Raw genomic sequence first — 26,004 nt, 5'->3', positions numbered from 1 at the left:
TGCCTGGCCATAGATAGCATTTTATATTTCAGAAATCCTAACCCTTCTTTAAGACCCAAGTCAAATGCTCACCTACATTTTATTGAGCACTTACTAGGTGTGTGTCAGGCCCTGTGAGGAAAGCTTTATAGGTTCTCATATACTTTGTCCTTCCAATGCTGTGGGAGGTTCTAATAACATCCCCACTGCATGGGTGATAAAACTGGCCTTGTTCCCCGGGGCCTTACCTGACCTCTCCAACAGAAAGTACTTACTTCCTCTCCTGAAACTCTGTTTGGCACTTTCTTTGCTTCTCTTACGAAACCAGCAATTCTCCTATGTGAATAAAATAGAGACATGATCCTATCCCCTATGCTCCACTGTTAAGCTCCCTAAAGACAGGGATATGTGATTCCAATGATTCTCTAGAAAGCAGGCTATCCAGGTGCTGTTGACACAACCAGGTTTGAGGACCGCTGTCTTATTAAAGCAACCCATTGCTGGTAATGAACCAAGACTACGAAATGAATGGGTGGCTCATGAATAAGCTTTATTATTAGATGTTATGTGAGTATAGACAACTGCTTTTCCAGTAGACACAGAACTACCCCCACCCCAGCTCTGCCAATATCTCAAATCTGTCTCCCACCTGCCCCTCCCTCTCCCCTCATTCAGCTACAGGAACATAATGCTCTTATTTTAGATTTGTATGGCTCAATCCCTCTTTTTTTTTTTTAAGAGACAGAGTCTCGCTCTGTAGCCCAGGCTGAAGTGCAGTAGTACGGGCTGGAGTGCAGTGGTACAACCTCCATCTCCCAGGCTCAAGCAATTCTTGTGCCTCAGCCTCCCAGGTAGCTGGAATTACAGGTGCATGCCACCACACCAGGCTAATTTTTGTATTTTTTAGTAGAGATGGGGTTTCTCCATGTTTTGGCCAAGCTGGTCTCAAACTCCTGGCCTCAAGTGATCCACCCACCTCTACCTCCCAAAATGCTAGGATGACAGGTGTGAGCCACTGTGCCCAGCCTCAATCTCTCTTTTATTCACGTCTTTTCCCACACATCCCCTCTTCAGAGCCCTTATCTGACCACCCTAACTCCATGACAGCACCCGCCCCATCACTGTCTACGGTATCACTGTGCTTTATCAATGTTTTCAAAGCCTTGATTGCTGACATCATGCTGTACATACTTTGCATTTATTATCTGTTTCTTCCCACTTAGGATGAACACATTGAGAGGTTACAGAGGGCCAGGTGCAGTGCCTCATGCCTGTAATCTCAGTACTTTGGGAGGCCAAGGCAGGAGGATCACATGAGGCCAAGAGTTCAAGACCAGCCTGGGCAAAATAGCAAAGCCCCATGTCTACTATATGTAATTACCTGGGCACAGTGGCATGCACCTGTAGTCCCAGCAGCTCAAGAGGCTGAGGCAGGAGGATCACTTGAGCCTACGAGTTCAAGGCTGCAGTGAGCTATGATGGACCACTGCACCCTAGTCTAGATGAAGAGTGAGACTGAGACCCTGTCTCTAACGAAAAAGAAGTATGAAGTCTTTTGAGGAAAACACATGAGTCTCCCATGTTGCTTGCGCCTTCTGCATGAAAAGCTGGCAGGGCAAGCTTGCTTGTTGTTGAGGGTAGAAGTGAGAGCCCATCTGACATTCTGGGTTCCTTCCAAGATCCAATGTCTCAGAAAAATGCAATTGTAGGGATACAAAAAAACCTCAGACACCATCTCATGCAAGACTTCTTCTTAAGCTGGGATCCTTGAGTCCCCAAAGATTTGTAAACTTGCTAAAGTTGTATGTGGAATGTCATCAACACATGCACCATTTTCTGTGGAAAGAATCCACAGCTTTCATTACAGTCTCAAAGGAGCTTTACCTCTTAAAAAGTTAAAATCCTCTTGGCAACATCCTTCATTATAGATGAAGAAGCAACTTCTGGAAGGGCAAACGGCTGGTTAGTGGCAGAGTTTGAAGCAGAATTCACATGTGCTGATTTCTAAGTGGTCTCTTGCCTCCATCCCACTCCCTTACAATATTTGCATATTGAAAGGAAGGATCCTTCCCTGGCACTGCCAGACTGGCATCCTGGGCCACTGGCCTCCCAAAGTAGCGACCTCATTGTGTGTCTGCCTAAGCTTCAGGCAAGAACCACCACACGTGACTTTCCCCTTCCTAACAATTTAATTATTCACAAATTGCGTGTGGTGAGAATATCAGACAGGGATGAAGGCGCAAATGTGCTCTGAGCCTCCTTCAAATGGCATTTCATACTAGAGCCATGCACCCCCGGCATCTTCACAGACCCTCCCCACCAGATGCCCTCCACAGATAAAGATCTCATTTTCCTTTCCCTGCTGCTAATGGCTCCCATTTTCTTGTGATTTTCTGTAATGGTAAATGCCAACAAAACATCACCCCACCACATTTTCCTACTGGTTATTCTTTCAGTAGCATGAATTCCAAACCAGCTCTGCTGGAATGAAAAAGAATGAAAAAATAATAATCACAAGCCATTTGGAAGGAGTGCAGGGAGGGAGGGAAAGCAAAGAAATGAAGGTCAGGGGCATATTTTAACCTCAATCAGATGCACGTGATTTGTCCTCTACTCTTAAGAAATTTGCTATACAGGCATACCTAAGAGATACTTAGGTTTGGTTCCAGGCTGTGCAATAAAGCAAATATTGCAGTAAAGCTAATCACACAAATTTTTCGGTTCTCCAGTGCCTATAACACTTATGTCTACACTACAGTCAATTAACCGGGTAATAGCATTATTTGAAAATATTTTATTGCTAAAAAAATGCATATGCTCATCTGAGCCTTCAAGGACTTCTAATTTTTTGCTGGTGAAGGGGCTTGCTTTGATGTTAATAACAGCTCATGGATCAGCATGGCAACTGCTGAAGGTTCAGGCAGCTGTGGCAATTTCTTAAAATAAGACAGCAATGTGAAGTTTGCCAGATCAATTGATACTTCCTTTCACAAAATATTCCTCTATAACATGTGATGCTATTTGATAGCATTTCACCCACAGTATGACTTCTTTCAAATTTGGAATCTATTCTGTCAAACTTTGCCACTGCTTTGTCAACTAAGTTTATGGATTATTCTAAATCCTTGGTTGTCATTTCAACAGTGTTCACAGCATCTTCACCAAGATAGAGTCCATTGCAAGAAACCACTTTCTTTGCTCATTGATAAGAAACAACTTTTATCTGCTCAAATCTTATCATGAGATTGCAGCAATTCAGTCACATCTTCAGGCTCCACTTCTAATTCTAGTTCTCTTGCCATTTCTACCACATCTGCAGTGATGTCCTTCACTGAAGTCTTGAGCCCCTCAGAGTCATCCATGAGAACTGGAATCAATTTCTTCCATACTCTTACAAATATTGATTTTTTGACCTCTTTCATGAATCGCCAATATTCTTAGTGGTATCTAGAATGGGGAATTCTTTCCAGAAGGTTTTTAATTTACCATACCTAGAACCATCAAGTAATGACTATTTATGGCAGCCACAGTTTCATGAAATGTATTCTTTTAAATAATGAGACTTGAAAGTCAAAATTATCCCTTGATCCATGGGCTGCAGTACTGAGGTTGTATCAGCAGGTATGAAAACATTCATCTCCTTATACAACTCCATCAAAGCCCTTGGGTGACCTGGTGCATTGTCAATGAGCGGTAATATTTTGAAAGGAATCTTTTTTTTTCTCAGCTGTAGGTCTCAACAGTAGGTTTAAAATATTCAGTAAACCATGCTGTCAACAGATGTACTGTCATCCAGACTTTGCTATTCCATTTATAGAGCACAGGCAGAGTAGATTTAGTGTAATTCTTAAGGACCCTCAGATTTTCAGAATGGTGAATGAGCACAGGTTTCAATTTAAAGTCACTAGCTGTATGAGCCCCTAACAGGAGGGTCAGCCTATTCTTTGATGCCCCTCACTGACTTCTCCTCTCTAGATATGAAAGTCCTAGAAAGCATCTTCTTAAAATAGAAGGCTGTTTCATCTACACTTAAAACACACTGTTAGTGTAGCCACTTTTATCAATATCTTCACTAGATCTTCTGAATAACTTGCTGCAGCTTTTATATCAGCACTTGCTGCCTCACCTTGCACTTCTATGCAATGGCCATGGCATCTTTCCTTAAACTTCTTTCATTAAACTCCATGAACCATTGCTTTATTGATTGACCATGAATCTTACGGTCAATGAATAAAGTGATTTGCTCCAGAAGGAGATATGCCTGCATTCACAGAAAGCGCTGCTAAGTACCCTAAGTTGCCACATAAACTTTTTCAGTGATGCCATTGTATTGCAAGGAACAGAGACTCACTCAAGTTGCCTCAGAAAAGGGATGTTTAGGATCTGGACTTGGAAAGCTGCTAAATACAGGGGCCACTATAGGGCTGTAGGGTTTCTCCATATCTGCTCCCCTCTCTCTATTAATCAGCTTTTTTAGCTTCCTTGTGGTTTCCATTCATAATGTTGGCTTCCACATGACTTTAGATTGACACTGACTCAACTCTCAGATGACATACTCTTAGCTTTTGCTCTTATGGCAAAATGTATTGGGATTCCTTCATTCAAATTCCCAAGAGAAGGAACCTGATTGAGCACGTATTTCTTTGGGTCAAACCATATGTCATTGTCCAGGTTACGGAATGGCCTCTGGGTAGTGTGTCTACCCGTGGACAATCAGTGATGGCCACAGGAATCTTAGATGGTATAAAACAAGGCTACCTAGGCCTTCCCCGGGTCTTCTGCCCAGGCTGTGGGCAGGCAGGTACCATAACTATCTGTCATGTAGAAACCAGCCCAGGTTTTTCACAGAATGCTGGAGCAAACTTGTACTAGTTTGCGAGGGCCACATGTTAAATTTTCAGGAATTCTGTGAGCTATCTGCTAATCCACTGCTAGTCTGAAACTGGCCCCTGTGGGAGTATTTACACCACAGATATTGGCAAATGCTACAAATTCAGTTTTTTTTTCCTCCCACTCTAGAGAGCTAGTTTACCAGCACACCATTGCAGCATGAATGCTTAAAGAGGAAGAAAAAAAATCAAGGTAAACAAGTCTTTCCACAATCTGACACAATCTATATCATTTTCCTCTTTTCTGCTTCACCCACCCTTTGCTTCAGCCAGAATGGACAACTTCCTCATTATCCACTTGGCAAAAATACCTGTGTCAGAGCCAGGGCTCACGCAGTGCCAGGTCTTCAGCCTTCCTAAACCCGATGTCCATCCCTATGAAGTTCAGCTTATTCCCTGAAGCTTCCCCAACTCTCTCAATTGGAAAAGCCTCAGCTTCTCTAAACTCCCATGACCCCGACTAGACTTTTTTGCAACTTTTTTCATGTTCAGCCTTCCTTTCCCTGGAGTTATTTCTGGCTTTATACATTGCGGTCTTTTAATTCATTATAAACTTCCCACAAACAGAATTTGTGTCCACTGCTCTTAAGTGTTAACAGAAGTACCAATTAAGTGTGCAACAGCATTATCTATGAGTATTCCAAGTGCTGAGCATATACCTGATACTCAAGATACCTGGTCAATAGGTAAAGAATGAACACAGAGCACTTATTTGCACGAGCCTCCAGTAACCCATTCACGTCTCTCTCCCCTTCCCACACCTGCAATTCTAGACCTGCAAACCCTCTGAGTTCCCAGACTGATCTCGACCCTGAAAACTGAATCAGCAACAACAGGATTTTCAAAAAGTTGCTAAAGGCATGTATCTGATGTGTGTATGAATTACTTTCAGTAGATTCAAATGCCTGTAAAAGAGTGGGGGAAATCAAGGGTTCAACCACAGAGATTAAACTTTGATCTGGCAACAGTGGGCTCATATTTCAAATAACATTCAACTCCCTGTGTCTCAGTCAGCTCAGGCTGCCATAACAAAATGCCACAGACTGTGCGGTTTTAGTAACAGAAATGTGTTTTCTCAGAGCTTTGAAGACTGGAAGTCCAGGATCAAGCCACCATCACAGTCAATTTCTGGTGAGGACTCTCTTCCTGGCTTGTAGATGGCCACCCTCTCATTGTATCTTCACATGGCACAGAAAGAGAAAGAGAAAGAGAGAGAGAAAAACAGAGAGAACACATGAAAGAGCTCTCTTCTTATAAAAGAAAAGAAACCAGGCACGGTGGCTCACATCTGTAATCCTAGCATTTTGGAAGGCTGAGGCAGAAGGATTGCTTGAGGCCAGGAGTTCAAGACCAACCTGGCCAACATAATGAGACCCTGCGTGTACTTTTATTAATTTTTTAATAAAATAAATTTTTAAAAAACATTTTTTACAAAAGCACTAATCTCCTCATGAGGGACCCACCACAACCTCATCTAAAGCAAATTATCTCCCAAAGGCCCCACCTCCAAATACCATCACACTGGAGGCTGAGGCTTCAATACAGGAATTTGTGAAGGATATAATTCAGTCCATAGCACCCTGTTAAAACTAGTCTCCCTTTAAATACTTTGGGAAAGACAACTGAGAGATCTGGGGAAATCTGAGAACTGGAAACGAGATGAAAAAGATCACAAGTTCAGCCTCAGGTGGAGAAAATTAGTTCTTCCTATTATGTATGACTTAGCCAGTCTGAAGAGTATATGAAAGCCACCAAGAAGTCAGCAGGAAAACTACTGGCTTACCATTGGCATGGGAAGAAAATCTGGCCATAAAGAAATGGGGTTCTTTGCACCAAAGCTTCTGTAGACAAAGTCTCCTGAGTCAGTCTTCAGCCAGAAAATTCAATGGCATGTCAACTTTAGATCTTAGCAGTTTTTAGTCCATCAATGTGGCCTTACAGGCACTGCTTAATTCATTTGCAGAAATTTTCAACAACTGAAAATTCATGGCACTCTAAGAATCTGGAGGTAAAAGAAAATATTATCTCTGCTTTGCAGATGCAAATACTAAGCTAAAGAGAGTCAAACCACTTGGTTGCCACTGTAACAGAGACTGAAATACAAACCCAACTTCCTAATCCTGGTATCAATACTTCTCTGTTAGTTTCACTCCATGTGCTATCCTCCAAAAACCTAAATGCCCCTAAAAGAAGTGACTTCTATGAAGTCGGTAATTCCTGAAGCTTCATCGAAATCCATGCTATTAAAATAATTGGCAAAGAATTCTAAGAACTGAGGCAGACAAACAGACATGCTGTAAGTAACTATTTCTGCAGGAAAAACAAACCAACCCTCTAATCTTCCAAAAGTATAAAACCCTGTCACTCAAGGCTGCTGATAAATGCAAGAAGATAAAGATATCTAAGACGAATGAACATATGTTTGATTTTAGATATTTCTATTTCCTCCATCTGTATTTTTTTTTTATAGGAGCAATTTTAGGAAGACAGGACCACTGAGATGCTGTACTTTTCTAAGGTTTTACAACTGTTAGCTAATGTCTCCCCAACATGGAATTTTGTACCTTGGACCCTAAAAGAAATTAAACCAAAAGTAAAGAGGGCGGGAAGCAAATAAAAGTAAAAATCAGTATGTCCATACAACCTCCCTGACAGACTCCAATCAGATCTTTAAAAATGAGTCTTTTGGGCCGGGCGCAGTGGCTCACACCTGCAATCCCAGCACTTTGGGAAGCTGAGGCAGGTGGATCACGAGGTCAAAAGATGGAGACCATCCTGGTCAACATGGTGAAAGCCCGTCTCTACTAAAAATACAAAAAAATTAGCTGGGCATGGTGGCGCATGCCTGTAATCCCAGCTACTCAGGAGGCTGAGGCAGGAGAATTGCCTGAACCCAGGAGGCGGAGGCACACCTGAGAGGCTCTCTCTTTTCCTGGTCTAAAATCTATCCCCATGTCACCACATTGTATCTGAATCAAATGCCACCAGAGGAGAGGGATACAGGGTTTGCTTTACAGAGTGAGTATTTGTTTTTGAAATAAGTCATGTTGTCAAAATCAGAGCTGAGCACATATACCCATTTCTCATTCACGAAAGGAAATATATGACAGATTCAAAATTTCCAAGGCTCCTGGCTTAGATCACAGGTCAAACATGAAAAAAATTCTTCTGTAGCCTCAAACCAGTTCTGAATTTGTGAGCTCACCAGAGGACCTCCCTGAAGCTATCAAACAATTTGAAAATAATCTTCAGCAGCAACTCTAATTCTGCCAAAGAGAAACTGGATGCTACCCTCTGCCAAGCCATGTAAGGATCTCCTGAAAAGTGATGCCAGGATACTCTATATGCAAGCAACTCTTTAATTCAAGAAGACATTAGTCTTCTTGGATCTGAGGCAGGCTTTCAGGCACATAAGATAGTCACTCAGGATTCTGTCCTCAATGGATTCCTGTCCTCCGATTCTATGATAATCTGATTGGTAAGATAAGGAATAGCTGACCAAGAGCTACAGGTCACATGTCCATGAATTCATAACAATGGAGATGTATTTGGTAGCACTCTTATCAAGCCAAAGAAAAGGAAAGCAGCATTATGAAGCCCTGCCTCCTGCTTCTATGTGTGTTTCTATAGACTCTGTCTTACACAGTCATCTCCCAGTGTCCCCCATGTCACATGGTTTCAGGTACCCAACGTCTAAAAATATTAAATAAAAAATTCCAAAAAAAACTGCCGGGGTATTGCAGCGATGTTCAGGTCACCCTTATTTTACTTAATCATGACCCCAAAATGCAAGAGTGGTAATATTGGCATATTGTTTTGATCGTTCTTTTTTATTGTTAGTTACTGTTGATAACTTCTTACTGTGCCTAATATAGAAACTCAGCCTTATCCTAGATGTATTTGTATACAAGAGGCATCGTATAATTCACACACACATTATCCACAGTTTCAGGCATGCCTTCAGGATAAGGGGGGACTACTGTGTGATCCTCACCACCATCCAGCTCAGCGAGTCCCTGGAACATAGAAGGTGCTCAGTGAAGATGGGCTTCCTCAGAGCAGTGAGGTAAGTTAGCTGCAGTGAATGGGGATTCACACTCAACGTGGCGTGACTCAGAACATTCATGTTAGTTTGTTGTGTGTGCATTCATTCATTCATTCATTCCTCCTAGGATCCCAGGCTGTTTTAAGCCAGTGAGTAGGTATCACCCCAAAAGCACAGGATCAGAAAGCAACAGTCCCATCACCCAGAGATCCCAGGGAATTCAAATATTTTCCAGGGGCAGGCACAGTGGCTCACACCTGCAATGCCAACACTTTGGGAGGCCAACGTGGATGGATTGCTTGAGGCCAGGAATTCAAGACCAGCCTGGCCAACATGGTAAAACCCCACCTCTTCTAAAAACACAAAAATTAGCTGGGGGTGGTTGCACATACCTGTAATCCCAGCTACTAGCAAGGCTGAGGAATGAGAATCACTTGAACCTGGGAGGCAGGTGGTTGCAGTGAGCTGATATGGTACCACTGCACTCCCGCCTGAATGACAGAGTAAGACTCTGTCTCAAAAAGAAATACATATATATTTTTCTTCCAGGAAGATGAAAGATTCTTGCACGATAAGACCATTTCTGGTCATAAGGCTCTAAATTAAAAATATACTCAAATCTATTCTGAACTTTGAGGATAGGTTCTGAGCCAACAAATATTAACTGCTTGGTAATCAGCCCTGCTCTGCAAACAAAGCCACCTGACTGCCAGCAAGGTTACTGTCAGGGAGGCTGCCACTGAGCAAACTTTCAGATAGCGATCAGGTACTGCCCACTGTACCAGGAAGTGTGCTAATCTTATTCTTACCTTTTTACTTGGCTTACAGCCTTCTATGACTTCACAAGGCAAAGAGTAATAAAACTTAGGAGACCTGCACTTCAAAAATCCCAGCCACAAGCAACTACTCTCCAAAACTACACTCTGCAGCCGATGGCTCTTGCATCTACTTGACGATTCTGATTTCAAGCATGGTTTGGCTGCCTGGCTCCACAGCCTGCAGGAGTAAAATTAGTATCCAGTGTTCTCATGTTAGCTTAACCTGTTGCCCTGAACAAGTCAACATCTGTATCCCACTCTCCTTCGGTAACACACACACACACACACACACACATATTTTTTTGAGACAGAGGCTCACTCTGCCACCCAGAATGGAGTACAGTGACACAATCTTGTCTCACTGCAACCTCCACCTCCCAGGTTCAAGCAATTCTCCTGCCTCAGCCTCCCAAGTAGCTAGGACTACAGGCGCGTGCCACCATGCCCGGCTAATTTTTTTGTATTTTTAGTAGAGACAGGGTTTCACCATATTGGCCAGGATGGTCTCGATCTCCTGACCTTATGATCCGCCCACCTTGGCCTTCCAACGTGCTGGGATTACAGGCTTGGGCCACCAAGCCCGGCCTCAGACATATTTTTTTAAAAAGCATGTAATATTAGTGATACTGTTGGACTATACAAATAATTATATTTAAATGTTCTCATTACTGAAATACTTTGTTTTATGTAATGCTAGACCAAGTGTTTTATATACCATGGAGCTAAGGATTACCTTATCAAAGTAACACAATTACATCATACTTTATTATCTTCACACAGAGAGAGTAAATGAAGCCTGAGGCTAATGGTTTATTCGCCATGAAATAGCCATTTAGATACTTAAACAACCAACAAATTAACACTACAATTAATAAGTATAATTCTACGAGTTTTCAAAATCAGGATCATAAAGAGATGAGACCAGCACAGGCATGTTTTATTTTGCCCTTTATTGAAGGAACATCTTGGATTTGGTTTTTGTTGATTAACAAAGAGAAGGTTATAAGGAATTAACTGAATGGCAGAAAGCAAAATATATTAAATTATAGATGGTCTATTTCAAGGTCCTGAAGGTGTTTTCTCCAAAGAGCTTTCACTGTGTTATCTTTCATACAGCTAGAATCAATTGGTAATATGGTATTAAGTGGGGTCCTGACACATTTTGTTCAGTATTGATAACGACTCAGTGCCATTTTTTGAAAAGATCATCCTTCAACCACTACATGCCCCTGTCGCCTTTGTCAACACTTTGTACATCACTAAGCCTGATTCTTTTTAATGGCTGTATAGTTTTCCATTGTATGCATGTGCTATAAATTACTAAATCCATCCCCAATTAGTCAACACTTATAAGTGTCCATGTTTTTGGTATAAATAATGCTGTAATGAATAACCTTGTCCATGTATTATTCCCCATATGTGTAGTATATTTGTAGGATAAACTTCAAGAAATGGAATTGCTAAGTCAAAGGGTATGCACATTTTCTATTTTAATCAATATGTGATAGAGGTTATACCAATTTTAACTGGAATTCTCAAGCCACAATGAACTCCAAAGTATTATGGTACGATACAGCACATTATCATTGCAGTTACACCAAAGTTCCCAACATTTTTAGCCCTTAAGATTCTTTTATAAAAGACCTCAAATGTGTAACAATGCTTCAGAATCCACTGACTGAAAGTATATATAACCATTGCAAATTCATAATCTAAAACAAATCATGCCATCACAATAGGATAGACAGGCCTTCTCTGCTTATGGTAAACAACAAGGGCAGCTTGCTATTTCTGCTCTGAAAGAAGCTCAAAGCCCAGCACTAGCACCTCTGTTCCATGTAGGTAGATATTGCCCCATTTCAAGAGTCTTCCGATGGAGAATGACAGTGGTAGTCTCTGCATGAGAAGAGGCTCTATCTACTCCTTTATGGTAAAGCTGTCTGCCCCCAGCAAAGAGAACAGAGCAGAAGTCGGCTGCGCGTGGTGGCTCACACCTGTAGTCTCAACACTTTGGGAGGCTGAGGCAGGAGGATCACGTGAGGTCAGCAGTTCGAGACCGGCTTGGTCAATATGGTGAAACCCCATCTCTAACAAAATACAAAAATTACCTGGCTGTGGTGGCAAATGCCTGTAATCCCAGCTACTTGGGAGGCTTGCCTGATCCTAAGGAGAATCGCTTGAACACGGGAGGCGGAGGTTGCAGTGAGTGGAGATGGTGCCACTGCACTCCAGCCTGGGTGACAGAGCGAGATTCCAACTCAAAAAAAAAAAAAAAAAAAAAAAGAGAATAGAACAGAAATGGAAGCTGAAGGAGAAGGTGCTTACTCAAACTTTTCCTAAGTCTTCTGAACATGGCCTCACGTTTTCTTTAAAATACAGGTCTGAAAAAGTAGGAATGTTCTCTCACTTTCAGGTTACGATTATAATCCTTTATCAGCAATACGTGCCCCTTTCTTCACCCCTTATGATGTTCATTCTCAAATATGCCTGTGATGTAGTGATAATGCCACATTACTTATTAATTTTGCAACTAATATCATGTCCATACCACAGTGCTAAGGTCTGAAACCACTTGAGAAGTCAGTGGCCAAACTGTGGAACCCACAGTGTCACTTCCACTTTGCAGGCTCAAACGTCCCCAAATATACTTCCTTCCCAGAACTCTTAAAAAGGGGAAGACATTTAACAGCTGAACCTTCCTTATAATAAAACTTTCACCTAGAAACAAATCCAGGGAGACACAGGCATCTTCCCCTTTGGATGGAGAGGGGAGAGTTTACTCTCTGAACCTTTAAGGAGATCTGATTAACAAACTGCTCTCTCCAGACTTGTAAATAAAGAGAAAGAGAGCAGCTAGAAAACAACAAGTTGAAACAAAAATTTGCTACTAGCTGTGTGACTTTCAGATAAGTCATCTGATACCTATGGGGCTTTTTTTCTTCTGATAAAACAAGGGTGTTAGCCAAGAGGTGATGCTTACAAACTCCAGCTCTTAGTAGCTTCTGATTCTACATACAAGAGGACAAAACTGTTAGATTTTTGACAACTGAGTCTTATTTATGACTTAGTTGTTTTTTTTTGGTTTGAGATGGAGTGTCACTCTGTTGCCCAGGCTAGAGTGCAGTGGCAGTGGCACGATCTCAGCTCACTGCAACCTCTGCCTCCTGAGTTCAAGTGCTTTTCATGCCTCAGCCTCCTGCATAGCTGGGATTATGAGCACACACTACCACGTCTAGCTAATTTTTGTATTTTTAGTCAAGATGGGGTTTCACCACGCTGGCCAGGCTGGTCTCAAACTCCTGACCTCAGGTAATCTACCCACCTCAGCCTCCCAAAGTGTTGGGATCACAGGTGTGAGCCACCATGTCCAGCCATGAGTTAGTCTTACAACTGGTCTCTGGCAGGGAAGATTGGGTCATGAGAGCCACATTGTTCCAGGCTCACAGAAAGTATACATCAAATACGATGCAACCTGTTAAAAGTATACAGGTAACAAACCCATCAGGAGGGTGCATTCTAATGCACCTTGGCTGAGTCAGCAAGGAGTTATTTTCAAGAAGGAATTAGTCTCCACTGTGATTTCCTTCCCTCAAGCTGTTTTAAAGGACAAAGACACAGGCATGGTGGCTCATGCCTGTAATCCCAGCACTCTGGGAGGCCAAGGTGGGCGGATCACAAGGTCAGGAGATTGAGACCATCCTGGCTAATGTGGTGAAACCCTATCTCTACTAAAACTACAAAAATTAGCTGGGCATTGTGGCATGCACCTGTAGTCCCAGCTACCTGGGAAGGTGAGTCAGGAGAATCGTTTAAACCCAGGAGGGGAAAGCTGCAGAGGGCCAAGATTGTGCCACTGTACTCCAGCCTGGCGACAGAGCAAGACTCAATCTCAAAAAAACAAAAACAAAAACATTCTCACCATCCTTAGAGAGAGGGCATCTTTGGGGTTCAACTATCATCTGAGGAGGACAGTAACAGAGTTTAATCAGCTTTCGAAATGTGAGAGCAAATGGCAAATTTGGGAAAAGGTGGATAATGACCGTGAACCCATTCGAACAACAGTGGCTTTGCAACGGCACAGAGCATTGTGACAGACAAAGCCCACTTCTGTCTCCTGCTTGGGAAGTGGCTGCCAGCATTCAGACAATCGTTTGAGTGAGCCCAGGCTCTGAGAGGACATGGCCCAAACGTTACTTGGAAAAACACAATTAACATGCTCATCCACATCTCTGCCTCAAAATAATTTCTCAAAAAACACTTTTTTTAAGCTTGACAATAAAAACTCCATTATTCCTGAGGTATGCTGGTGTAATTATAAATCAGTCAAAGGATTCCCAAAAGACTTATTATATCCTGTAATGTCCACACAGACAGTAGGCATATTCTTGGTGATTCTACCTATTTGAAGAAGGAAAAAACGATTTTTCCTTCTACTGATTTTTTTAAAAAAAATAATAGACATGGTCTCAGTATATTGCCCAGGCTGGTTTCAAACTCCTGGGCTCAAGCAATCCTCCATCCCTAGCCTCCTAAAGTGTTGGGATTACAGGCATGCACCACCTCCCCCAGCTGAAATATTTAGTGAAGAACAAACTATGTATTCCTGGACCACAGACACATGGTTCAATTCCGGTACAACTCATCCCCAAGAACTAGATCATTCCTTTTTTTTTCATTCTTTTGAAAGTACTAAAATCTTTTATGTGCATTGAATTATAATTATAATGTCACTGCATTGAATACTGCTGGAAATAAGCTAGAAGTTAGAAAAACTGCTTTATGGTAAAATTAAGTACAATGATATTTGATTCCTTACACTCAAACTCCACTGATTTGTCTCTTGAAATTTAGATGAGGAGAAAACACAAATTAATTTATATTTTCAGCTAACATGATGGCTATATGGCAGCTATGGCCACAAGAAAAATGTAGACAGAGTAATGTTTGAGTAACCACGGCTTCAAAGCCCCTCGCCAGTAGTCTAAATTACTTTTTCTTCTTCTCCAAATTACTTGTGATCTCTCAGATTCTTTTCTTTAATTATTGAGTGTACAGCACATAGGATCTTTTTGTAAGGAATCTCAACTCCTTGTATTGGAAAGGGGAAATAACAGATGAATCTAAATGTCTTGTTTCTTCCATGAGACTGCACCTTCTTTCCTCTCCAATTCACGTGCTCAGCACAGCACCAAACCAATGACTCAGAAACTCCCAAACCACGTGACCACCATGCACAAGCATTTTCTTTCCAGGTAGCCAAGTTTGCAATGTCCCTTCCTCCATAAAGCCTCCATAAGTAATAATCAAAAAATAAAAAAGCAAATCCCATCTCTTCCATCTGATAATGCAACATTTAGGATTCTAAGTCCTCTCCCACCCCACACGACTCACTTTATCTTTTGCATTTGTAGCTTATTAAATCTACTTTCTCTAATACTCGAATGTCCCTTTCTCTATGCCTTTGATGTTTCTCTCATGGGAAGCACACACAGAGCAGTATTTTCCAAAGCGTGGGCAAAATCCTGCCTATGGCAAGCAAGATAAACTGAAACAGATGACGGGTCAGCATTCATGTATTCATACAGTACATATTAACTGAGCACTTACTATGATCCAGGGCCTGGGGCACACTGATGAAAGAGTTTATGTGGCCAGGTGCAGTGGCTCATGCCTGTAATCCCAGCACTTTGGGAGGCGGAGGCTAGGGGATCACAAGGTCAGGAGTTCCAAACCAATATGGTGAAACCTTGTCTCTACTAAAAAAAATACAAAAACTAGCCGGGTATGGTGGCACACGCCTGTAGTCCCAGCTACTTGGGAGCCTGAAGTAGGAGAATCACTTGAACCCAGGAGGCAGAGGTTGCAGTGAGCTGAGATTGTGCCACTGCACTCCAGCCTGGGCAACAGAGGGAGACTCTGTCTCAAAAAAACAAACCAAAAAAAAACCATAAACAAAAAAGAGTTTGTGTCCTCATAACTTTACATTCTAGTATGGGAGACAGACAGTAAACATTAATGAATAAATAAAGGAAAAGGGCTAGACATTCTGAGGTGTCAACAAGGAGGTGGGATGATACGGCTAGGGTACTTCTCAGAGAAGCCTCTCTCTAAGCAGGAAATGTCTGGAGGAAGACCTAAATACAACCAGAGAACTGCACATCTAAAGCTCTAGGGAAACATTCCACCAGAGGGAGGAGCAAGTGCCAAGGTCCTGAGTCAAACTGAGCTTGTCAAGTTCAAAAACCAGAAATGAAGCTAATGTGGCTGGAAGGCAGGGAGGGAAAGAGGTAGGGAGCACGTCTGATCCCACAGGGCCTAGAGGGTATGACCAGGAACTTCAGTGCCATCCCAACTGCAGGGGGAAAGCAGGAGCGTGGCAATGTCAGGTTCTTGCCTTTAGAAAGTTCCTCTTGGCTGGGCTTGGTGGTTCATGCCTAGAATTCCAGCACTTTGTGAGGGTAAGGAGAGAGAATCACTTGAGGCCAGGAATTCAAGACCAGACTGGGCAACAAAGCAAGACCCTCATCTAAAAAAAAAGTGGTAAGGAATCTAGTAAGAAGACCATTGCAGCTGGGTGTGGTGGCTCATGCCTGTGATCCCAGCAGTTTGGGAGGCCAAGGTGGGCAGATCACTTGAGGTCAGGAGTTCAAGACCAGCCTGGCCAACATGGTGAAACCCCCTATCTACTAAAAATGCAAAAATTAGTCGGGTAGAGCGATGTACACCTTTAATCCCAGCTACTCGGGAGGTTGAGGCAGAAGAATCACTTGAACTCAGGAGGTGAAGGTTGCAGTGAGCCAAGATTGCCCCACTATATTTCAGCCTGGACAACAGAGCAAGACTCTGTCACCAAAAAAAAAAAAAAAATCACTGCAGTAGCCCTGCAGAAGCTAATGCAAGCTTGCACTGAAATGGAAACATAGGAGCGGTAATCTCAGGACGTATTTTGGAGGAAGGACAGAATGAACTTGATGACAGATGGAATGTGGGATAACTCTTAGTGTTCTGCATAGGACACTGGGCAGAGAGCAAAGAACAGGGGAAGTGCATGTCTGGGGTTAGAGAGCATCCAAACTCTCGTTCTGGAAGCAGGGACTGCCTGTTAAGAAAGCCACTGGGGCTCCCGAATGTTCATCGCAGTGCTGTTTATGAAAGCAAAGACCTAGAACCAACGCAAATGCCCATCTATGACAGACTGGACAAAAAAAAATGTGGCACATATACACCATGGAATACTATGCAGCCATAAAGAAAGATGAGTTTGTGTCCTTTGTAGAGACATGGATGAAGCTAGGAACCATCATTCTCAGCAAACTGACACAAGAACAGAAAACCAAACACCGCGTGTTTTCACTCATAGGCGGGTGATGAACAATGAGAACACTTGTGCACAGGGAAGGGAACAACACTCACAGGGCTAGGTGGAGGGGTGGGGGGGAAGGGAGTCGGGGACAGTGGCGGGGCGGGGAGGATGGGGAGAGATAACACCGGGAGAAATGCCTGATGTAGGCGATGGAGGGTCGGGGGGATGGAGACAGCAAAACACCATGGCATGTACGCACCTAAGCAACAATCCTGTAGGATGCAGGATGTGCACACGTACCCCAGAGCCCAAATACAATAAAAGAAAGAAAGAAGAAAAACGAAAGCCACTAGGAGAGGCCCAGTGCGCAGCTGGATGCGATCCCGAAGCACAGGGAAGGGGTCTGGGGTTGGAATGTGGAAGGCTGCGGCAAATGGATGGGAATGACAGCTGGGGCCGGGGACGAGATGCCTGGTAGCAGGTAGATAAAGGAGACACAAAAGCCACCAGGCTATGGTAGGACTCCCCAAGTTCTGGCAAAGCAGAGGGAAGGCAGGGAGGAGAGAGGGTGGTGATATGGGAGGAGAGAGGGTGGTGATATGGGAGGAAAACCATGGAGAAACAGGATCAAAAGTCTGGCAAAGAAAAGGTTTCCAAAAATAAAGTCAACTGCATCCAATCTGAGAACAAAGGCACACTGGGAATGGAAGTGATTCCATTTTCAATTTTCTCTTTTTTTTTTTTTTTTGAGACAGAGTCTGACTCTGTCACCCAGGCTGGAGTGCAGTGGCGTGATCTTGGCTCACTGCAACCTCCACCTCCTGGGCTCGAGTGATTCTCCCGCCTCAGCTTCCCTAGTAGCTGTGGTTACAGGCATGCACTGCCATGCCTGGCTAATTTTTCTTGTATTTTTTGTAGAAACAGGGTTTCACCATGTTGGCCAGGCTGATCTTGAATTCCTGACCTTAGGTAATCCACTCCACCTCAGCCTCCCAAAGTGCTGGGATTACAGGCATGAGCCACCGCGCCTGGCTTCAATGATCTTTTTATGGAAATACAGTAGGTCCTCATTGCTGATGGACTCCATATTTGCAAATTCACCTACTCATTAAAATGTATATGGAACCTCAAAACCAATACTCCTGCACAAGTTCCTCGCTGACGGCGAGCAAGGCGACGCTCTGCATTCTCGTTTCTTTAATGTCTGACTTCACTATAGGCAGGTAGATTTTTATAGCCGCCTCTGCATTCGATCTGTGGCCACATAACACTTTGCAAAGCCTCTGGAAAACTCCACAAGACGGTAATGAGAGAATGAGAACGTAAACAGGCCAATAATGTCTTAGTATTATTGCAAAAAGAAAGTTTCCATTTCATGGACCTCCCTGCCCCGAACGTGTCTCCAAGACGCCACATGTCCCTGGAACATAGTAAATTAAAGGGTTCTGAACAGTACCTCACAAGGAAATTTCTCAATGAATATTAATCTTTTCCTTTTGTTCTTAGCCTCAATGTTGTCAAAACATGAACACATTAAGGCCAGGCCTTCTTCAGGTCATTATAATTGTATAATATCTGGCACAGTGTTATGTGTAAAGAGGGGGTCAACAAGTATCACTGTGCTGCCCAGATGATGCGGTAACTAATTAGCTATGTGATCCTCAGCCAAGGATACTTAATCTGTCAAATCAAGATCCTGGGACTCGAATCGGAAAAAAAGTTACATCTCTATTTTCTGACATCCAGCACTTACTTTAATTGTGACTGTAAGCAATAAATCACAGTTGCACTAGTAGTGCCCGTGATACTGTCACCAATAAAAATCACAGAGGTTGGGTGCGGTGGCTCATGCCTGTAATCCCAGCACTTTGGGAGGCCGAGGCTGGCAGATCACAAGGTCAGGGGTTTCAAGACCAGCCTGGCCAATATGGTGAAACCCCATCTCTACTAAAAATATAAAAAATTAGCCGGGCATGCAGGCGCGTGCCTGTAATCCCAGCTACTTGGGAGGCTGAGGCAGGAGAATAGTTTGAGTCGGGGAGGTGGAGGTTGCAGTGAGCGAAGATCACGCCACTGCACTCAGGCCTGAGTGACAGTGCAAGACTCCGTCTCAAAAATAAAGTAAAATAAAATAAAATTCATAGGGATTTTTATATCATATTATGGTTACTGCAGATATCTTGAAGCATCATGTATGCTCATTACTAATTCAAAATTATGGTAGTTATTTATCTGTCACTAGATCTTGGTGCTTTATGTATTAATAAAGAAGAACATATATTGCAGTATCATGAACTTTGAAAAACATCTTCACAGCTGTACTTGAATACAGCTGTTTTCATTTTCGAGTCTTTTTTTTACTTTTTATTTCTACAATGACTTGGGACTTTGTATCATACTTCAGGCATTGACAAACATTCTGAGAAAGGGGTTAACTGGCTTACCCAAATTGCCAAGGATACCTGTGACCAAAAAGACAAGAGCCCTTGGTGTTAAGCAATTCACTTAATCTCTGCAGGCACCAAAGTTCCTATCTTTAAAGGGAGAGGATGCTTACTCCCTAAAACCGCTCCCAGTCCTACCACTCCAGTTACAGTATATGGAATATGATGTCCACAGTGGAGAAGAATCAGATGGGAAACCACATACCTGAGGACATTAACAAAAAGCATGTGTCTGGGTCGGGCACAGTGGCTCACACCTGTAATCCCAGCACTTTGGGAGGCCAAGGAGGGCGGATCATCTGCGATCAGGAGTTCTAGACCAGCCTGGCCAACATGGTGAAACCCCATCTCTACTAAAAATACAAAAATTAGCTGGGCATGGTGGTGCGCGCCTGTAATCCCAGCTACTTGGGAGGCTGAGGCAGGATAACCGCTTGAACCCGGGAGGCGGAGGTTGCAGTGAGCTGAGACCATGCTACTGCACTCCAGCCTGGGTGACAGAGTGAGAGTCTGTCTCAAAAAACAAACAAACAAATAAAAACTATAAGTCTGCAGTCAGTATTAAACCAACGTTCAAAGATCTACTCTGTGAAATTAGATACCTAGAAACAACTAAAGAGCTTTAAACAAGTAAACAGCTGAAGAGCTAACAGTGAAAGCAACTATTACTATTTCCCAAAACTACCTTTTGTTACATCATTAAAATATATGTGATCACAAATCCCAACATGCAACAATGAGCTACTTTTCAAAGAATCAGGCCAGGTGTGGGGGCTCCGGCCTGTCATCCCAGCACTTTGGAAGGCTGAGGAGAAAAGGCTGTGTGAGGCTAGGAGTTCCAGACCAGCCTGGGCAACATGGTGAAACTCTGTCTCTACAAAAAAATACAAAAATCAGCTGGGTGTAGTGGCACACACCTGCAGTCTCAGCTGCTCAGGGGCCTGAGGCTGGAGGATCACTTGAGCCCAGGAAGTTGAGGCTGCAGTGAGCCACGATTGTGCCACTGTACTTTATCTTGGGTTATAGAATGAGACACTGTCTCAGAAGAAAAGAGAAGAAAAGAAAAAAAAAAATCAGCCAGGCTCATGGCTCACCCCTGTAATCCCAGCAACTGGGAGGCTAAAGGCTGGAGGATCACTTGAGGCCAGGAGTTCCAGACTAGCCTGGATAACATAGTGAGACCTCATCTTTAAAAAAAATTGTTTTAAAACTGAAACAAAAAATCAAATCTTACGCCAGGCATGGTGGTGCACACCTGCAGTTGCAGCAACTTGGAAGGCTGAGGTGGGAGGCTGCAGTGAGCTATATGATCGTACTGCGCCCCCGTCTGGGCTATGGAGTGAGACCCTGTCTCAAAAAAGGAAAGAAAAAAAAAATCTTTGCAGACTCCATAGTCAACCTAATCTGAGGCAGCTCTTTACATAAATGGCTTGTGTAAAAGCAAACTTAAAAATAAATGTTTTGATAATTAGAAGACTATCCTGGATATTTATCACTAATGTTTGCTTTAAAGTGTTTGATATCTTCATATGCTCAAACAGAAAGACAGAGAGAGAGAGAGAGAGAAGAAAGAAAGAAAAAAGACGGGGGGAATAAAAGCACATTTTTCCATGTCTCCAGGAAAGAACACTTACCACTGAGCACTTCATGCTGGGGTACTAGAGGACCACAAATTAAAGAATCTAATGGATGGGTCACCTCACTTGATGACACACAGAGACCACTGAGGCCACTTAATGCTAAACCCTGAGCCAACATGCTGTTGAAGAACTAAGGAAGCCCAGACAGGCTGCATTTTAGTCCCTGTAGAAACGTCTAGGATATGTCAGGAACAGCCAATAGAGGCACCAAGATAAAATATGACAGGAGTGACTGCCAGCTTCAGCAGGCACCATTCAAACTGAGTCCAACACTCTATCCTCACACAGAGCAGCTCTGCAGAGGCACACTCCTCTTAGAGCACAACAGGCGAAGTCATAGCTAGCTCTGAGTCATCCAAATGCTTCCAAATGACTAGCCTATGGTTCCTTCACTCAGAAACCAAACCTGACCAGCAGACACTTAGAAAAGTCCAATAAGCCAATTTTCCCAATTACATTTAAGCAAGTCTGTCTGCTCCATGCTTCCTTGTTTTCTCAGCAGAATATCTCATTCTCTTACTTGCAGAGATAAAGACACAGTGGACGCTCTCCCTTCCTCAATCTAACCAAACAAAACTAAACTCATATTGGGGGGACTAAGATGTTATGCCTAATGGGAAAAAAGAAAAGAAGAGCACTCGGCCGGGCACGGTGGTTCACAGCTGTAATCCCAGCACTTTGGGAGGCCAAGGTGCACAGATCACTAGGTCAGGAGGTTGAGAGCATCCTGGCTAACACGGTGAAACTCCTGTCTCTACCAAAAATACAAAAATTAGCCAGGCATGGTGGCATGCCTGTAGTCTGTTACTCGGGAGGCTGTGGCAGGAGAATCACTTGAACCCAAGAGGTGGATGTTGTAGTGAGCCAAGATCGTGAGGCTGCACTCCAGCCTGAGTGACAGAGTTAGACTCTGTCTCAAAAACAAACAAAAAGAAACAACTGCATTCAATCACCAGAGAAGCTAAGTCAGTGTGATTTAGATCGGCACCCCAACATCAAGGACAAGCAGATTGAATGCACCCACTTATACGTGGTACACCTCTTGAGTGCTAGGGATACAAAACCATAATGGTCTGATTCACTAAACCCAAGGATGGCACAGTCCAGGAGCTGTAAGGAAGGGGCCTGAAGGTTTGAGACATTCTGACAAATGGCAAATTTGAAGGAGGGAGTAGGAATGGATTTGCACCCTCAAGGAGAGGTAAGCTGTGCTAGGCAGACTTGGGAGGGCACTCCTGGCAGGGACAAGCTCAATGGGAGCAAAGTCCCGAAGGAGGGACTCTACAGGGTAGATTGCACAACAGTGGGAAGGGCGGCTAGTCTGCACTGGAGAATTAGCAAAAGAAGCCTTGAGAGATAATGCTGATGAAGACAGGTTGAACCAGATTAGAGGAACCTTGGAAGTTAGGTTCAGACTTTATCCTATTGACCATGAGAGCCTTCCAAGCAGGGAGGTGACATAAATGTAAGCAAGGAGGTGATATAAACAACAGTCAGTTTTAGGAATAAGCAACAGGGATTTCTCTCTTCAGTTAATTTATCCTCACTGTGGGTCCTTTTGTCAAACCCAGAGCAACCAGAATCTATGCCTGGTGAAATAAGTGTTCCGCATTATATCCTGGGACACTTTGCCTAACACCTAGGCCCTAAAAATGCAATCCAAATATTTCACCTTCCTCCCACACACACATTGTATATACACACACATTTCCACATATGTGTGTGTATAAAATACATGTGTATATACATTTTATACACATAGATAATATATATTATATATGGTGGTACATGTATATAATATATATAATTATGTATATATATATATATTATATTATGTAATTATATGTATAAAATTATATATTTTTGTGATAGGGTCTCATAATATCACCCAGGCTGGAGTGCAATGTCGTGATGGTGGCTTACTGCACCCTCAACCTCCCAGGCTCAAGCGATCCTCCCACTTCAGCCTCCTCAGTAGCTAGAACCACAGGCACAGGTAATCATGCCCAGCTACATTTTTTTCATATTTATTGTAAAGACGGGAGTTTTGCTAAGTTGCCATGCTGGTCTTGAACCCTTGGGCTCAAGGAATCCTCCTGCCTCTCCCACTCAAATTGTTGGGATTACAGACATGAGTCACTGCACCTTGCCCAAATATTTTTCTTGACTGATAAGTGACACAGTAAACTGACTCCAGAACATAAAAACAAAAAATTAAAAACATAGTATACTTGTTCCTTGGTCTATGGCAAGAAAAACCACATTTTTTAAACATGTTTGCATTAATTACGCTCAACTCAATAGTTTTGCAAAGAACTTTTAATCCTGTTAAAATTAGAGTTGATAACATTTCTGTAGCCATTAGGCACTGTTAAACATGCTTTCTCCTAGGGGCCAGGTGAGTTGGCTCATGCCTGTAGCTTCAGCACTTTTGGGAGGCCAAGGCGGGCAGATCATCTGAGGTCAGTAGTTTTGAGACCAGCCTGATCAACATGGCAAAACCTGTTTTTACTAAAAATACAAAAATTACCCAGGTGTGGTGATGCAAGCCTGTAATCCCAGCTACTTGGGAGGCTGAGACAGGAGAATCGCTTGAACGCAGAGGCGGCGGTTGCAGTGAGCCGAGATTGCGCCACTGCTCTTCAGTCTGGGCGACAGAGCGAGACTCTTAGCCTCAAAACCAAACAAACAAACAAACAACAAAAAAAAGAACCCTGAGGCTGAAGCAACATCTCTACCCATTTCCGAGGTGCAACTATGGGAGAGACTAAGATTCTAAAAGTAACCTAAGAGCAAAAAAGAAAATGTTTTTTGAATTCAGGGAAAACAAAGAATAATAATAAATATATAACGGATCACAATCTAAAAAAACATAGCAAATATGAGACTGTTAAAAAACAAAACAAAACCAAAAAGCCCTGACTCCTAGCTATAGAGTTGAAAAGCCCCTAGACACGTTAAGTATCTCTTAATTGAGACTCCACTTCATTAACCAGTGAGGTGAGGAAAAACAGGACCTCAGTAAGGAAGTAAAGTCAAAGATTAAATTACAAACAGGCCAGATGAATGGACCTGAGAGGAAGTGATAAAATTCTCAACACACTCAGCCGAGTTTATGGTAACGAATCACCCCAGTCTAACTGCCATTGTAATCACCCCGCTTAGGGCAGAAATCTTCCCACCGGACCTCGACAACCTCACTCCTTGATAAAAAGTTAAAGGAGCCTGACTTTCCACCTGGGTCAAAGCCCCTGCACATCCATTGTTAGGGATCCAAAGCACCACCACCAGCAACCCCTGCGCACAAGCCCGGGGCTCTCCAGCACCGCTGTTTTGAATGCCAAGTGCCCACCCAGCACAGGGCCTGGCACCGTTTCCTTAATAAAATGTCCTTTTCTCTTCTCCAGGATGAAACTCAGGATCCGGAAGGCAGCCTTACACCCTCTCCAGACAGGCTCCGTTAAGGGATGAGTGCGCACAAACAGCCCCAGGGGCCAGCCACCCCCTTCCCGTGCCACAGCTTCCTGTCCCTTCCATCACCTCCACGTCGCGACTCTAGTTTCCATCCAGTTCACAACTGTCATCAAGATCCCAGTCCCTGGAGGAAAGAGGGGAGGGCGGCTTTCTACCCCCAACTCCTCACTTAGGGGCGTCTGAGATGAACCTACGAAAAGGGAGGCCAGAAAGCACTGGGACCATGTGCGCCTGTCCATGTGCCAACCCGGGCTGGTCACCTACTCCATGGTGAAACTCGCGTTGGGCGAACGGGAGCAAGCCACAGGGCTGCTGCCCCAAATGAGCAGCAGGCGCGCCCCCCTCACACCTCAACGTTTCTCGGGTGTGAAGTGCCGGAGCTTGGGATGCAGGCGCGGGATTACGGTCCCGAAGCTCAGCGGCACTTGGAACCACTCCGAGTCCCCACACCCTGGGCGACTTGCCCGGCTGCGCTCCCGGGAGAGGGCTCCGACCGCCCCTGGCTCCCAGAGCTGCGCAGCGGGCAGGTCAGCGGGGTCGAGCCCCGGCCGGGGTCCTCCGCCGGACTCTCCGCAAGCCTGGCAGGGCCGCTGCCCGCGAACTTGGCCGGGTGGGCCGGGCCTGAACGAGGTGGGGCGCGCACTCACCAACCCCGTACTTCTGCCTCTTGGTCGGGATCCAGCGGGCCATGGCGGCGACCTCGCCCCGCGGCGGTGGAGCGGCGACTGCGGCGGCAGCAGCAGCGACTGAGGCGGCTACAGCTCCTCGGGCTCCGGCCGCCGCGGCGCCGCGCCCCTGCGTGCCCCGGGCGCTTCCGCCATGTTCCGCCAAACTTCGCTAGACTCCGCGGGCCGCCTCCCCGCCGCGCCGCCCGCGGTCACCTGCTGGGCCGGGCGGCCGCGCAGCCGTGCGCGCCCCTCCCGGCGCCGCCCCGGCCCCTCCCGTCGGCCGCGCCCTCAGCCAGCCGGGGCCGCCTCCGAGCCGCGGGCGCCCGGCCTCTCCCGCCTGCGCCGCTCTCTGCGCTCTGCCGGGCGGGGGCCGACGGCGGCTCCGCCTCGCGCGCTTCCCAGGAGCGGCTTCTCCGGCCGGCGGGGCTCTGACTCTGGCGGTGCGTTGCCTTTCGCCCGTCCTCCCCACCCGGCTGTTACCCGGAGACGGGGTCCCAGGGGTCAGGCTCCTGACAGAGGGCTGCTCTGGAGGCACCGGGCACACCCAGGCGGGCCGGGCGGCGAGGAGTGCGGGCTGCGCTCCCACGGCGTGCGCGGGGCCCTTGGGGAGCGGAAAGGATCAGCCAGAACGGCTTCTTGCCCCGGGGCACTGCCGGTGCCTGGTACTCAGCGGGCGCGCAATAAATATTTGTTGAATGAATGAGCAGTTGACCGTTGCCTTCGCCCCCTGGAGCTTGAACCCGC

General features: G+C 44.6%; 1 protein-coding gene across 1 annotated transcript in view; it reads right to left on the bottom strand.

Annotated features, from left to right (window-relative positions):
• DOCK5 (dedicator of cytokinesis 5) overlaps positions 1-25,474 on the bottom strand; it is a 219,585-nt gene extending 194,111 nt beyond the window's left edge. The window contains exon 1 of the mRNA XM_032288556.1: positions 25,240-25,474. Within this exon, the coding sequence (XP_032144447.1) occupies positions 25,240-25,282 (43 nt within the window). The 5' untranslated portion in view covers positions 25,283-25,474. The remainder of the gene's footprint in view (positions 1-25,239) is intronic.
• Positions 25,475-26,004: the final 530 nt, after the last annotated feature.

This window comes from Sapajus apella, unplaced genomic scaffold (genome assembly GCF_009761245.1).
Source record: "Sapajus apella isolate SASKATOON/1434 unplaced genomic scaffold, GSC_monkey_1.0 scaffold21, whole genome shotgun sequence".
Classification (NCBI taxonomy): domain Eukaryota; kingdom Metazoa; phylum Chordata; class Mammalia; order Primates; family Cebidae; genus Sapajus; species Sapajus apella.
The sequence above is the reverse complement of the archived record's forward strand: the minus strand, read 5'-3'. Positions and strand labels throughout refer to the sequence as shown.